Source organism: Aspergillus versicolor, assembly GCF_001890125.1.
Source record: "Aspergillus versicolor CBS 583.65 unplaced genomic scaffold ASPVEscaffold_4, whole genome shotgun sequence".
NCBI lineage: Eukaryota > Fungi > Ascomycota > Eurotiomycetes > Eurotiales > Aspergillaceae > Aspergillus > Aspergillus versicolor.
In genome coordinates, this window is record NW_024467527.1 from 72,750 (window position 1) to 87,977 (window position 15,228).

Genomic DNA, 15,228 nt, shown 5'->3' on the forward strand with positions numbered 1-15,228 from the left:
ATGGCTGATCACTTATCGTTGGGAAACAAGATCCACAAGCATCTCCACGAAGTCGGATTTCCGATTCTTTAAGACGCCAGGCACTGTTTCTCAACCATGACGGGTTGATGAATGGGACTGATTTTCCGATATCCCTTTTACATTCTTTATTCCCGGCTGCACCGACGTTTACCATCTTCGGTGACACACCACTCACACAATGAGCGTGTACGAGTTCTTCGAAGTAGTAGCTACAAAGCTGCTTGAAGGGAGCCCACTGGGCATCGCTATTGCGGTGATAATTACATTCGGTGTTCCCATCCTGCTACATCTTATTTTCTACCGAACAGTTGCATCTCCGCCGTCCAGCAATTTCCTACTTCTTGGACCTAGCGGGGCAGGTAAAACTGCTCTTCTAACTCTGGTATGTTCGACGGTCTCCCGGTCTCCTTGTCTTTTTACTAACCCGATCACCTCGAAAAGCTCGAAACAAAGTCGTCGTTTGTTCCCAAGCCAAAATCACAACCCACACATACTTCCCAAACCTCAAATCTCGCTACAATCCGCCTTCCTGTCTCCGTTCCCATTGCATCTAACAGATACCGATCCGTCAATGACCCTTCCCTGAAAGAAGCCCAGCGAAACCCCATAAAGTACCTAGTGAGGGATACTCCGGGTCATGGAAAGCTGCGAGGATCCCAGGGCCTTTCTGAGCTTCAATCAATGTCCACGTCCAAAGATACGAGGTCAAAGTTACGTGGCATCCTCTTCATGGTCGACACTGCAGCAATTTCCGAAACAGAAGCTTTGAGAGATGCAGCATCGTACCTGTATGACGTGCTTTTAATCCTGCAAAGACGCGCCCTTCAACGGGGCAAGTCCTCGGCCAAGGCCGCGGCGGAGATACCTGTTCTTGTTGCAGCAAACAAGCAAGATCTGTTCACGGCACTCCCACCAAGATCAGTACGTGAAAAATTCGAGGCAGAGATTGATAGGGTCCGCAAATCTAAGAGCAAGGGGCTTATGGATGCTAGTGCTGATGGTGGTGAGGGTGAAGGGGAGGATGACATTCTGGGCAGTTATGATGTGAAGGATACTTTCAACTTCAAACATTTTGAAGAGGAAATTGGCGTGAACGTTCAAGTCGTGGGTGGAGCTGTCAAGGGCGATGAAGAGGATGTAGGAGCCGGTGTGCGGAGATGGGAAGAATGGGTCGGTCAGTGTCTGTGATGCTTAGTACATTCAAAGTCTTCTGGGTGTCTGAAATTACAGATATCAAATTTATATGTACAAACAACTACCGGCACAAGTAAATACCACGAAGCCGGCCATTTATATTCTGCAATCCTGGCATCATTACGAGTACGTATCGGCATTTTTAGATTTTAGATCCTAAATATTGAAATATGCTGCGATGAAAACTCCGGCCAGTGATTTGATGGTGTTGAACCCTATGTATTCCCGACTCCTCTATTCTCAGACTCGAGAGTTCCCCAGCGATAATGAATAATAGAGACGAGGTAACGTTGAGAACTGTCACAAACAACACTCTAATGCAATTAAATCTATTTTATGCGCCGTTCTTGCTGTGGTGAAGCATCCAAGTAAGAAGGTCAACTTTCGTGACAACAGCCACAGGTTTGAGGATCCCGCTCTGATCTTTGTCGGTGACAATAGCAGCGCTATTCCATTCGAAAAAGCGATTTAGCACACTCAGAGGAGTATCTAGAGTGATCTCAACGAACTTTCGATTTCTGATCTGTGGCTTTGGCGCATCCCCACCGTTTTGACTAGGCTTGATGCTCGTAAGACCCATATCTCGGGGATCAGTGACGACCTCTGGGATGGTGCGGAAATCGAACATGACGTCTGCAACTGGGCTTTTCCCATTTGCGCGGTTATGTGTCAGCCGGCTTAGAACATTTCCGAGTGTGACGAGGCCGACAAGTCTTTTACCCGACGGTGCGAGAACAGGGAGTTGGTCGAAACCTCTGTCGCGCATGATTTCAATGGCAGTTTCGCAGGGTATGTTGGAATGAACTGTCGTGATTGACTTGAGTCGTAGTGAGCTGACTTTGTTGCCTGTAAAGGCGTCATCTTGTCCCTGAGGCTGTTCGTTGGAAGGTTGAAGGGTGACTTCAGTCGGAAGTGATGATGACAAAAGGTCGTTTGCGGCAAGCCAATCGTCATCAGCGAACTGAAACTAGTTAGAGAAATCGATTACCACATGATTTAGTTGAAAGATTCACCTTGGTGAGATAGCTTCTGATGCTGTCGGGCAAGATTACAACGACAACGTCGTCTGTTTTGAACTGGTTATCTCGTGCAGCCTGTACGAGAGCCGCGATTGCGCTTCCGCTGCTTCCACCAACAAGGAGTCCCTCTTCCGCAATCAACCGGCGAGCATATTTGAAAGATTCTTTGTCGTCGGTCTTATACCACTTGTCGACAGCATGCCGATCTAGTACTTGGGGGATGAAATCATATCCAATACCCTCAACCTTATACGCTTCGTTAGCATGTTCCTCGTTCAATGCCGCTGGTAGAGCCAAAACAGACCCCTGGGGATCCGCGGCGATTACTTGAACTTTGGAACTATGCTTTTTCAATCCACGAGAAAGGCCGGTGATTGTCCCACCGGTACCTGCGCCAGCAACAATTGCCTTTATTTCACCCTTGGTCTGGGTCCAAATCTCTTCCGCTGTGCCGAATTCATGCGCTAAAGGATTGTTTTCATTTCCATATTGATCCAAAATATGAGCGTTCGGGAGTTCCTTTTCGAGGCGTTTTGCAACGCCAATGTGGGATTCAGGCGAATCGTATGCAGCTTCATTAGGAGTGCGGATAATAGTGGCATTGAGTGCGCGCAAAACAGAAACCTTTTCGGCAGACATTTTTTCTGGGAGGGTGATAATTGTCTTATAGCCTAAGGTTAAATAAGATCAAATGTTAGGCAAAGGTAGATTCAGCTGGGACATATCACTTACCCTTAACGGCTGCGACAAGGGCCAATCCAATACCACTTGGCAAGAATACAGATTAGAACGCGCGCGCTATATGGAGTTGTTCAAGATCTAGATGACCTACGTATTACCACTGGTAGGTTCGATCAAAGTGTCACCTGGTTTAATGCGCCCTGACCGTTCGGCCTCTTCAATCATGCGAAGAGCTATCCGATCCTTGACACTCCCGCCTGCGTTGAAGTATTCCAGTTTCGCATATACTGTCGCACTAATTCCGAGGCTCTGCGGCAACTTGTTCAATCTCACGAGAGGAGTGTTGCCAATGTGTTGGGTGATAGCATCAAGGGCCACTGGAGGGATGGCTGGCGTTGTTTTGGAGGACATGACGGCGTAAATCTCCAGGACGGAGAAGTAAGTATCGCAATGGGGTTGGCCTCTATACACAGGTCAAAAAGCACGAAATCCAGCGAGATGCCAACTCGCAGTGATGGTGAAAAAGTTCAAATGGGAGGACGGAAACAGAGATGCCCCTCCGCCGCGAATAACCGCCCGCTATTTTGAGTCTCGCCATTTCGCCGCCCGCTGATGTCGACCGGACTAGTCCCGATTCGGACGGCATCCCGATCGCCGTTTTTGATTTGCTGTTTGTTTCCAGCCCTTCGGCAACAAACAACAAACTGTCCACACAATATGTATCGCCAGTGTAGAGCTGCAGAAACCTGTCGGATTCACCAGCTAAAGGGGAATCCTGGGTCTGGAGATGAGGCGAGACAAGGCATCTAGTACATTCAACTGAAAGTATATGGCCTCAGTAGAAGAAATCATGCAAGAGCCGTGGCAGCAGGTGCATCCTGCCCAGAAGACATTATTGAGTCGATAGTGATCGTGGTATCAGTCAGGGTCCCCCATCCGGATTCCAATGAGCCTTGAATGCCTAGAGCAGTCTCAAGAAGCAATGCAACTTGATCGCATTCATTTGCTGGAAGCGTGCGATGGCAAGCGTTTCCACGGCCTCAGAGCAAGGAGGTATGTTTGGTCACACGCCGCCACATGGTAGTCGAGTTTCGTGCGTCTTATTGTTTGTTTACCAGCGTCAAAGCTCGACTCGGATTCTCCAGCTGAAATGAGCCTTTTGTTTTTTTTTTTTTTTTTTTTTAGAGTGGGTGGACTAGATATCTCCGATCCACCTCGTCCCTGAGCAGAGTGAGCACGAGCATTTTAGATGGGGATGCGTCGGGACTCATTGTGGCTGAGCAGGGTGGATTTTGCGCAGAGTCAAGCTTTCAAAGGGGCTCGGCAAGACTTTCGCCCAAAATAAGGTAAAAGGGGTGCCAAGTCAGCGTTATTAGAAAAATCATCAATCTGGAAGAACACATTGGGTGTGATGCGTTGTTTGAGCGAGGCGCTCTGCGACATGGATACCTTGCTCAATTGCAGCGCAGCCTCTGGACACAGCGAAATTCTAGGGGGCCGATGAAGGAGGTTCGTCAACTTCGTTCCAAACGTCCACCTCCACCTCCAGCCACAGAAATGGGCCCTCGATGGCCGAGCCAAGGCGTTTCAAGGGTCAAGACACATATCAATTATCCACAATGTCGAGATCAGGGCCTATCACTGACTCGACTCGACAGAGAGCTTCTTCCAATTGGCGAAAACGACACCCCTTCTTTCAGCTTTCGTCTCTGATCATCCTCTTGTCGAGAATAAGTTTAGTCTTGAGGGACTAGTATTCCACGACTGAGCCACTTGCGCGGTGCCAGCTCACCCAATTTGAGACCGATCGTCTTCCTTCACGACTTGAAATAATTATTCTTATTTGAACCCCTGCCGTCGTCCCTTGAATGTCTGTTCAGCTCGTGTTTGTGCTACCACTATCGAAGCCACCGCTGCCGCGCCCAGCCCCTCAATCACTGTCCTCTCGTTTGGACTCGACATGCTTTGATGCAACGTTTTTAAGTGTATGAATAACGCACGCCGATAATCTACTTTTATTCTGTATACCTCTGTTTTGAGCTTACAGCCACGTCTTCGTCCTCACCGAACAATACTACACTAGCATACCCTTCACCACGCCTATCGGAAACCAACCTTGAAATTTTACCTTTGACGATTAAGTCGTCCTCACGTACCATACAGAATGTCTCCTGGAGGGAGTCAGCCCTCGACGCTCCAAGAGGGAAATGAGAGTTTGTTAATGTCCGACTTCAATAGCCCAGTTGCCGACACCAACAAAGGCGATGGAAATGTCCTTCCCACGCACCGTGATGAAAAGGAGCCACACCCACGTCGGAACTTCTTTCGTGTCCAAACTGCTGGGCAGAGTGGACGGAGCGGAATACACCCCCTTTTATTCCTACAGGTCTGCTTCAGGAGCACTTGCACCCTCTCGATGATAGTCAATATCCTGTGGCCTTTTGTCCCCGCTGCGATTGTTATGCACTTCGCTCGACCGGACCTTCACGTTTGGGTTTTTGCCCTAAACTATGTTGCAATGGTGCCATCTGCAAACCTGCTTGGCTTTGGTGGCGGCGAGCTTGCCAAAAAGCTACCCAAGGTTCTTGGTGTGCTTCTGGAAACTACACTCAGCTCGGTCGTGGAGATTGTCCTCTTCATGGTGTTGATCCACAACGACCAAAACGGCAACCTGATACCCGTTATCCAAGCTGCTATCCTAGGGTCAATCTTGGCAAATCTGCTTCTTTGTTTAGGCCTATGCTTTTTCTTCGGAGGTCTTGGACGTGAGGAGCAGGCGTTCCATGAGGCAGTCAGTGAGGTTGGTTCCGGGTTGTTGCTGGTTGCGGGCTTTGGTCTGTTGATTCCCAGCGCCTTCTATGCGACTCTGAGCAGCGGCGGCACGAGTACCAACGCCACGCCGGAAGAGATAACTCGCTCTACTTTAAAAATCAGTCGAGCCACCGCCGTCATTCTTTTGGCTGCCTTTTCTATGTAAGTTCGCCCGCTTCCCATCTTCTAGAAGGCGTTGCCTAACGGGGGGATTCCGCTGGTAGGTATCTATTCTACAACCTCCACAGCCATCACTCTATATTCGACGAAGTTCTCGAGATTGATGAGAACCGCGACGAGGATCGTGAGAAGGAGAAGAAGCGTGCCAAGCTCACGCTTACAGAGTGCCTAATAGCAATCGCCATAGCCCTGGCCTGTGTTTGCATGTCGGCTGTATTCCTGGTCCAAGAGATTGAACATATCGTCGTGGAGCAAGGCGTGCCGGATAACTTCATGGGTCTAATTCTCGTTCCTGTCGTTGAAAAGGCCGCAGAGCACCTCACCGCCATTGACGAAGCTTGGTAAGTTGTCTACATCATTTCTACAACTCGCACGAAGCCCTGCATTTGAGCTACATAGAACTTGCTAACGTCCATCCTCAGGGACAACCAAATCAACTTCGCCCTCTTCCACTGCCTCGGGCCCTCAATTCAGACCGCTCTCCTAAACGCGCCCCTCGCCGTCATCGTCGGCTGGGGCTTATCCAAGGATGTCAGTCTGAATTTCGAGATCTTTATGATTGTTCTCGTTGTTCTGGCAATCCTGGTGGTAGGAAATTTTCTACGCGACGGTAAATCAAATTACCTCGAGGGGGGTCTTTGCGTTCTGATCTATCTCATCATTGCTGTTACCACTTGGTACTACCCGCAGGTTGAAGCAGCAGGTGAAGCCGGTCATGGTGCAGAAGGGATAGCAGAAATGGCTGCTCATCGGTTCTAATCCGGATCGTTTTCATTCTATTTATTTACTTCCGGCCTTTACGCGGCTGTTTGTTTTGTTGATATAGACCTTTACATTAGATGCATCGCCTGAACAATTAGCCGGCATTCTTTCCGACTTAAGATAACTACAAAACACGCCACTTAAGGAATAGTTTGAAATATTGTAAGAGACATTGCGTGTCCAAAGTGGTCGCGTTCATTCAGTAGTCTAGGTAATTAACGAACATTGCTTGCTCTCAAGCCCGCTTGATCACATTCTTTCTGCCTAGTACCCATCAATGTCATATAGGAAAGGAAACAACAGGTTCAAAAAATTACAGCTGAACGAAATGGATAAGAAAGAATAAAAAAAAACACATGTATGATAAAGGTAAAAATTCATCATAGAACGCCCCAAAGTGCCCCAGAAAACAACAAAAGAGCTTTCCATATACTCCAACAAAAGGGACTCAGAAAACCCCGTCACATCATCGAAAATATCTTGCTTCAAAATAGGAAGAAAGAGCCTCGAGTGTATAAGGGAGACAGGATGCCCTGAAGGAGAAAAAAAAATCGTAGGAATCCAACCACGCAGATGTTAAATACATAGCGGAAGACAAAACCCAAGCATCGAGGCTAGATTGGTGGTATAACAAAGGAAATAAGGTAATGAGCGGAATAACCTTCTAAGGCAAGCTGCAGTATCAACTGTCAGAGCGTCAAAGGTGGTCGGATTAAGCCAAGATAGGTGGTTGTTCTCCGTCAAAGCCACTGTGGTGGTGGTCCCAGAATGAACATTAGTCGGTAATGGCCGAATGAACGCCGTCATTAGATGGTACCGTGGGGGAATCCGAGAAATCACCAACTCCGTCCAAATGCAATAATATGACAGGTCGTATTAATCAAACATCGATCATTTCTGCGTCTTCTGCAAGAACATCATCGGCAGGGCCCCAACTGCCCTCGTAAACTGTGGCGCCAGCCCTACGCCGGGACGCGACAAACTGGACACCATAGGACTCCAGAATGTTATCTGCCGTCGGCCGGTCCTGTGGTTCAGGGGAAATCATCCAGCGCACGATATTATCTAGGGATTGCTCATGACTGGCATCGACCATAAAGGTGGGGGGGTCGGCAAGCTCACTGCTCCGAGTGAACGGAATTGGTTTTCGTTCCCTATTGCTCCTCAAAAATTCTGCTGTGCAGAAGTCATCATCCCCAAATTCCGACGCGCACAATTCTTCAAATGATGGCTCTTCCGAAACGGGGTTCCCAGACGCATCACGGAAAACAGTGGTTTCAGAGCTCCAGGTCAGGCTCGGGACGTCACTCATGTCACCGTTCCTTAGCTTTTGCCACGAAAGGCCGTTATCAGGAAGCTCAACATTGCCGGCAATCTCGAAAATAGTCAGTCCCAAGGAGAAGATGTCCGCTGGCTTGTCATATCGTCCCATCAAAATTTCCGGGCCAATATATTCACGGTCACCCTCCCCTTCAATTCCCTCTTCGGCAGGCCATCGGGTTGCCATGCCAAAATCTGCAATCTTCAAGACACCTTCGAATGTGACCAGGATGTTAGCTGGTTTTAAATCGAGGTGAATAAACCCAGAATCATGTATATGTTTCAACCCCTGTTTATAATTAGCACACTGCAGTCTTGCGATTATAGAAATGGTGGGTAAGTTACCGTAGATAGCTCGAGCAAGATCTTCCAGATCCGAAAGTCATCGAGCCTTGCTTTGAGTCCCACCTGTGCGAGAAAAACATCCAAGCTACCTTCCTCACAGTACTCTGTTTGAATGTAGAGGTGCCCATTGTCTTCCCAACTGTCGGTGAAAGATATAATATGGTCAAAATTCGTGAGGGCTTTCAAGGTATCGACTTCTCGAATCCGACGCTCGCGGTCCTTCAATCCTGAGTATGGTTGCTTCGCTTTCTTAACAGCCCAGACCTGCTCATTCAGTGCTTTAGGCGATTTGGGAGTCGTTGAGAATATGGATAGAGGGGCTTCATTCGGCTGAGAAACACGGAAGACTTGCGAGAACTCTCCGGTACCGATGAGTTCAACGCGATCAAAGCGAGATGTCAGGCACGGATCTACATCTGGCGCATGGTGTATGTTCAGTGGAAGGCTCGGCCTTTTGCCAATGAACGAGTCGCGTGGGCCGGTCGGAGTGGCGGGCAGGTTGAAAGGGTTGAAGTCTGGCTGGACAGACTGCCTGTCATTGGGTGCTGATATAGTTAGGCCACTAGGGTCGGGAGGGCAGAGGTGTTCTTGAGGCGTACGAGGTGAGCCACGTTGAAATCTGTCATGTAATGGGCTAGAATTTGTACCCCTCGCCTCAGACAGGCGCTCAAGGGAGGCGATTTGTGAGGCGGCAGGAGGGTATGTTCGAGATGGGAAAAACGATTGTTTGGTAGGCGTTGGGGGTAAGTCGAATTCACAAAGTGGCTGACTATCCTGTCGGTTAGAAGGCGACTGAATATGTAGCCCATCATCACCGTCTATACTAGCCAAGCTTCCACGCCGCGAGAGGTCTGGTCGATTGAAAGTATTCCCGAAGATACCCATGCCTCGCCCAAAAGGACCCGGCTTGGGTCGTGCGCTGGGAGGGTTGAACGGCGAAGGAGGAGGCATATCTATAGCATTGCTCAGGGTCGACTTTCCGAGTAGTTCCTCGGGTTGCGCCTTCTGGTCGGTAGTAAACAAGTTTACAGGTCTTTTGCACGGCGTGTCAGGCATGTTTTTACTAGACCCTAGCATGCTTTGGGGATCATCGACATTGCGGTTCTTCTTTGATATGAGACCGGTGGACATGAATGCAGCTGGGAGGGGTTTGACGAGCTTGTAGTTTTCAGGTGTAGCGAAAGAATCCGCTGATGACGCTGATTCCTCGCGAGTAAGATGACGTGCAGCTGTAGGCCGAGTGGCACCAGCTGGTAGTGATTTCGAGAAATTGAAGATCGCTCTTGGACGATCGCTTTTTTGGGGGGGTTCATGAGTAGGGGAATCGTCTACCAGGCTAGAACTGGATGAAGATTGGGTGATCGTCCTGGATAGCGGATGAGCGCCTGGTCGTGGGGCTGTCTCATTTGGGTTCGAGAATAACGAGTTACCCTGGACAGGTCGTGGGGAAAATAGGCTCTCGCGGTTGGGTTGAAAAGTGTTGCTGTCCAAAGATGGGCGTGAACGAACGGTTAAAGGAGTTCCCGCATCGGAACTCTCCGAGTCCCCCATAGCTTTAGAGCGAGAAAACAAGGACCTATCGCTTGGACGTTGTTGGAGTGTTGACCGCCGTAAAGATGAGGTACGTCTAGGGACGGTAGCAAAAGGGCTGAATGGCGGCGTAGTAGTAGTATTTGGGAATAATATCGCGTCCTTCTCCAGGTCAAAATCTGCTGTTTTGGAATCCTCCGTTGTATGCGTGACGCTTTCGCTATCAAATATGCTGAAGTCTGCTGAGAGATTTACAGCATGGACACTTCGTCGTTTCGCTGAAGGGCTACCCCTTGACGCGCGATCCAAGTTCATAATACCATCGCTTCGTTTCATGGGACTCACTGCTGAATATGAGCCAAATGTCCCGCTCCGTCGCTTCTCAACCCGGGAGGCTGAAGGGCGGGTAGTAGACGATCCCTCCATACACAAGGCTGGGTCGCTCGAGTATGCACCAACGCCACCGCGCATTTCGTCAGGCGAGAGGCTGATTCCCGGTATTGTGGGGGAGTTCTCTACCCCAGGAGTAGCGGGGGCCTCGTGGAGAGGTTTGGCGTTCCCTTGGTCGGTTGAGACGTTAAGAGCGCGTTTGGCCGGACTTCGAGGAGACGTGCGCACGCGGCGCATTGTAGGGCGCGAGATTTTGGCGCTAGGTGGATACGGGATGGCGAATGGTGATTGTTGAGAAGAGCTGGGAAAGAGCACAAAGTTGCCCTGCGCGGATCTTCGCGACGGCGACAATGGGGAAGAAACGTATGAGGTGTTTTTGGATGGAGAGTGGTTTCGAGATGTTAGAAGGGAGAAGTTCGAGCTCTTCGAAGGCGAGCGGGAGAAAGATCGGCGAAGTTGTCGGATGGCTGTATTGGCATCGATGTGATGGATTCCAGAGTGTGATGGGAGGTGCAATGTGCCGCCTGCATCGCGGTGCGGTGAAAAGGTAGCAACCATTATTAGCTCGGTCTTGACAGGCTGAGGAAGGTAAAAGGTCGCAATTTTTGTTCGACGATATATGAAGTCTGGTAGGAGTTGAGTGTGGTGTGGGAAAATCGACTATTCGAGGCGCAGCAGGAAATCACAACAAAGTGAGCAGACAAGTCTGACTACTCTTTTCGTCCTTCGCGATTAGCTAACCAGGGCTGATGGTGCCAATATCCGACGCGATGGAATGTTTGTAGAGGAGCGTGCGAGCAACGGTCTCAGAAGCAAAGAAAGCAAACAAGGTGAAGCGGGCTCTGGATTGACATCACAATGTTAGAGAGAAGGAGGGAGATTCCCAAGGCCACGTTATGACAGTCGAATATTGATGGCGTGGGTGCACCGCCCCTCGACGAGATTCAACCCACCAAGGCGCACGCTCTAGACCGGAGTGTCTGTTTACCCCTGCTGGGTTTTCCCAAGTGCCTTGGATGAAACGAAACGATAGGGGAATGTTTCAGGATGGCCACACCCGCGTCAGGATAAGCAAGCGCGGCGCGAAAGTGCAGGAGCGACTGGACTGCAGCGAGAATAGGCGCGCGCGATCAAAGGGAGGCGTAAATCCAAGACAACGACAAACAACCGCGACACCTGCAATGGTTCGGACGCGCAAGAGACAGGCCGACGATGCAGTGAACGCTGTTCTGATTTGATTGCAGGAGAAGCAGCAGCAGTAACTTTGCGTCTCCCTTCCGTCTCCCTTCCTTTAAAACCCAGATGGATGGGCTCGCCGGGCCGTGAAAGCGCAAGGGGTTGCTAATTTGAGGCTGCCCCTCTCCGAGAAAATAGAAGCGGCCAGACAGCCACAGCCACGCGATGATGAATCAACAGATGAGATGGATGGCGAAGAAAGGGATGAGTGGACGTATGAATCGAGAGGGGCGCTTGCGGATACTGATGGAACGCAAGTTGCGGTATGCAGCGGCGAACCCTCGCTGAAGAAAATCGCCCGAGGGAATTTCCCTTACGGGACGGAGGGGGGGATCCTGTTTTAGACTTCAAATGAAGAGCAATAATCAGTTGGAATAGCACGGGAGAGATGGAGCGTGAGGGAAGTACATGGAATTGGGTCGATGGGTGGATGGACAGCAGCTCGGACGAGACTCAGGCTGATGGAGGAAAAAGTTGACACCGTGCCTGACATGGAGAGCATCAGCCGTCGAGTCGCTCGTCTTCTGTGGCCAATCCTGGAGCGGGACTCTGGGATGTTATTCTTCCACGCGCAACGGTCGCGTCGGTTGTTGTTGATGCCCGCCCAGAACAGACTAGCGCAGGCCATCACGCGTCGCTCCACATCAGACCATACGTGACATTATTATACCCAACCATCAGGCAAGATACCCAAATACTGCTAGCTATGGATATTGGATCTTGCCATGTATTGAAAATTGTTGGCTTGGATATACTTGTACCCATGGCCTCATTATCGACGTGGCGGCATACGCGCAGCCCTGATTCATTGAATGGGGAGGGAACCGTATCGATAAGACGCGGGGACTCCGGGCAAGACGGGATCATCAGCCCAACGCTCAAATTCTCCCTTGCATGTGCCTCAATTATTACTGTCCATGCTTTGCTTCCTCAGGCAGCGCCGCCACCAGGTGCACGACCGAAATCATCATCGCCAGTTGGGCTGGCTTGAGTGGCGAACCTGGTACCTAAACATGAGCCTCAAGTAAACAATGAGTCATCTTTCCCGAACCAAATAACCAAAATAGAGGTTCTGGCCTGTCTGGGCTGGGATTGTAGGCACCATAACTACCAAGCGGCGCCGCGCAAGTAGAACTCTGGAACCAACTAGGTTCGAACCTTCTCAGCGGCTTACAAGTATCCGAGTTCATCGTCTACAATCTGCTAGGGGTTGCTTCTACCAAGTACCTGTTACTCGCCATGGGTGGTCTGGAGTATGTGTGAAGATCGCAACAGGCCCCTCTGTCCACGTGTGACGGCCAAAATCCCCCCTCGTCTGACGTATCCAGAACATCGACTTCGTCAATGAAGTAACTACGACTGGCGATGTTCATCCCTTGATTATCGGATCTTGGTCGTCCCCCAGTCCGGTTGCTGGCTTCATGCCGGATGGTTGGTGGTTAGTTCTAAAGATGTCATCCGAAGGGGTTTATCCATGGTGTGTCGTACAGTGGTTAGAGTAGGCAACCAGCCTTGCTGGTAAACTCGGACCGACGCAGTTCCCTCGTCTGCTGATAAAGGTCATTTTGGTGAAGCAACATCGCTGGGCTAGAGAGACAAAAAGGCCCCGTTGTCCCTGACGACTACTGAAATATATATTCGTTCAGCCCTACACCGTAGATTCAATAATGTAGACCGCGTTTTGCTGCAACACCAATATTTCACGATAATGATAATCCAGAATATCAATCGCTTAACCCTTGACTCAATAGACCGAGCATATTGATTTTGCGAAGGGGCTGGGGTGACCGCCCCCGCCAGTGTTGCTCAACGATAGAGCACCCGTACCGGTATAGATTCACTAGTTCTAGTTGGATCTTGCATACGGCGCAACTTTAAATCAAAAATCCCTTACACCGCCTGTTTGGTATTATTTCCCCAGTTTTGCTAGCCGATATCTAATCTCTTACTCGCCCGCCGCGAGCTGGGTGTGATATATCAGATCTATCAATCCATAGTTGGATTTCAAGACATCCCTGCGCAGCATGGTCTCTCGACTTCCTTGTTTCGCCCCCCCAAACCCCTAGATAAGACCGCTTCTTCAGATCATTCACACATTGCTCTTCTGAGTTGTCAATGGTAACCCTATACCGCAGGACCTTGCAGGCGCATATGCCGCTTATACTTCTACATTACATCCAAGGGGTAGAGACTATTGATGATAGAGGTCTATCACGATAGCATTACATTCGTGAGAGAATTTGAGACTCCAAGATTTTGCATTGTTTTCGAGTCAGTTTATTGCATCCCGGACACCCAGCTAAACGGTAGTCCGTCAAGGCAGGACGACCGGGATGACTTGCGTTGAATGAGCCCAGCCCAGTAGTCCTGATAGTGAAGATGAGAATAATATCGGGTTGCAGTATGGCCATGATGCTGGCCTCGGGAAATCCAGAAGATTCCAGAGCATCCTAAAGACAACGGAGGGTCCGGGGTTCCCCCAGCACCGAAGTGTCAGAGGCCGTAAGGAATGGAAATTAAGCAAGGAGACTGCCACAACCGAAAGGTTAGATTCCGGTTCGAAATCTTCTCGTTCCGAGAGAGGATAGTAGCAAGCGGATTATGTGAAAGGACTTACTTGCTGAGGTCGAAGGGTGACAGGTTGGCCCCTTGAGTAACCGATGCTCGCTGCAGTGAAAATGTAGTGAAATTAACCAGACATGGCAGGAAGCAAATCACCACCTTAATATGTCGCAATTTGGCACAGAATAGTAATGCTCCGATCCTGAACCACGCAGAGCTTTCAAGATGCTCGAGGTATCGACTCACCGGCGGATTTTTCGATCCTATGTTTGCAATAGTCGATATATTTATCGGGTGCCCTGAAGCTTAGGAGAACGAGTATGTCCATCCCCACAGTCGGCGGTAGTGGTACAACCAAGGGCCTTTCCGAGTACTATGAGGAGAGCATGGCATCTGTACATGGACGTTTACCGATGGATATGGTCGGTTTGCCATCAGACTTCAAGGTTCGATATACTCTACCCCTCTTTCGACAGTTCGAGTTGGTAGGGTGGGAGAGCCCCAGCCCCGCTCGAATTTGAAATTTAGGCAATACGTAGTAGGTACGTAGTAATAATGAGCATGACAGTCGGAACCTCCCAATAACAAAAGTGATGTGCACAGATGATGGATGGGTGGGGGTACCTGTCCTATTAGTCGCATTCGCATCTATCTGGAGGGGGGGGGGGGGGGGACTTTGGGCGTTCTGACCAACCAAGATGCAGACATCTCAAATCGGTTGCACCAAGATTAGATCTTGAAGAGCGGGGATACCCTGCCTGAGAGGTACAGGTGAGATATGGAGTGGGATCTTACGTACGAAGAGTATAAGGTGTAGTAATGCCACTGCTGACTGCTGAAAGCCAAGAGCTAGTGTGGACGCCAGACAAGCGCCAAAAACAGGTCCCGCACAGTTATGACCCTGGCCAAGCTCTAACCTCTTTCAAGCTTTCTGAATATTTTATGTTTTAGTTATGGTCCCAGTTCTTGTCCCAGATCCGTCCTGGCAAGGGGCTACAGGCTGCATTGGATGAAAGCATAGCCAGGGGAGACGCCTGGCATCTAGCATGGTAGAGCCGCTATTGATGGGTCGGCGCTCCATACACATGTCAATCCAGGTCGGTTTGCAGAGGCATCAGCCAGCTCTTTCAGGGCCCACGGGTGGGAGGCTGGGAGGCCCGTCGAGTAGAGAGGATGA

At 49.9% G+C, this 15,228-nt stretch overlaps 4 protein-coding genes across 4 annotated transcripts; 2 read left to right on the forward strand and 2 right to left on the reverse strand.

Moving 5' to 3' along the window:
- Nucleotides 1–199: 199 nt before the first annotated feature.
- On the forward strand, nucleotides 200–1,209 carry ASPVEDRAFT_129583 (signal recognition particle receptor subunit beta; the record flags this gene model as incomplete). Its single annotated transcript, XM_040806646.1, has 2 exons — nucleotides 200–403; nucleotides 463–1,209. 2 exons carry the CDS (start codon nucleotides 200–202, stop codon nucleotides 1,207–1,209), a joined length of 951 nt encoding a protein of 316 aa, XP_040666784.1.
- Nucleotides 1,115–3,326, reverse strand: ASPVEDRAFT_885859 (cystathionine beta-synthase CYS4; the record flags this gene model as incomplete). Its single annotated transcript, XM_040818362.1, has 4 exons — nucleotides 1,115–2,182; nucleotides 2,229–2,905; nucleotides 2,967–3,001; nucleotides 3,067–3,326. The coding sequence occupies 4 exons, from the start codon at nucleotides 3,324–3,326 to the stop codon at nucleotides 1,550–1,552; spliced, it is 1,605 nt and encodes a 534-aa protein (XP_040666785.1). The 3' UTR covers nucleotides 1,115–1,549.
- Nucleotides 3,327–4,854: 1,528 nt separating this feature from the next.
- On the forward strand, nucleotides 4,855–6,847 carry ASPVEDRAFT_606343 (hydrogen/calcium exchanger domain-containing protein). The gene is made up of 3 exons (XM_040815544.1): nucleotides 4,855–5,888; nucleotides 5,951–6,247; nucleotides 6,329–6,847. Exons 1-3 carry the CDS (start codon nucleotides 5,080–5,082, stop codon nucleotides 6,663–6,665), a joined length of 1,443 nt encoding a protein of 480 aa, XP_040666786.1. The 5' UTR covers nucleotides 4,855–5,079; the 3' UTR covers nucleotides 6,666–6,847.
- Nucleotides 6,848–7,548: 701 nt separating this feature from the next.
- On the reverse strand, nucleotides 7,549–10,811 carry ASPVEDRAFT_27722 (tyrosine protein kinase SWE1; the record flags this gene model as incomplete). The annotated part of the gene is made up of 2 exons (XM_040810037.1): nucleotides 7,549–8,277; nucleotides 8,334–10,811. 2 exons carry the CDS (start codon nucleotides 10,809–10,811, stop codon nucleotides 7,549–7,551), a joined length of 3,207 nt encoding a protein of 1,068 aa, XP_040666787.1.
- Nucleotides 10,812–15,228: the final 4,417 nt, after the last annotated feature.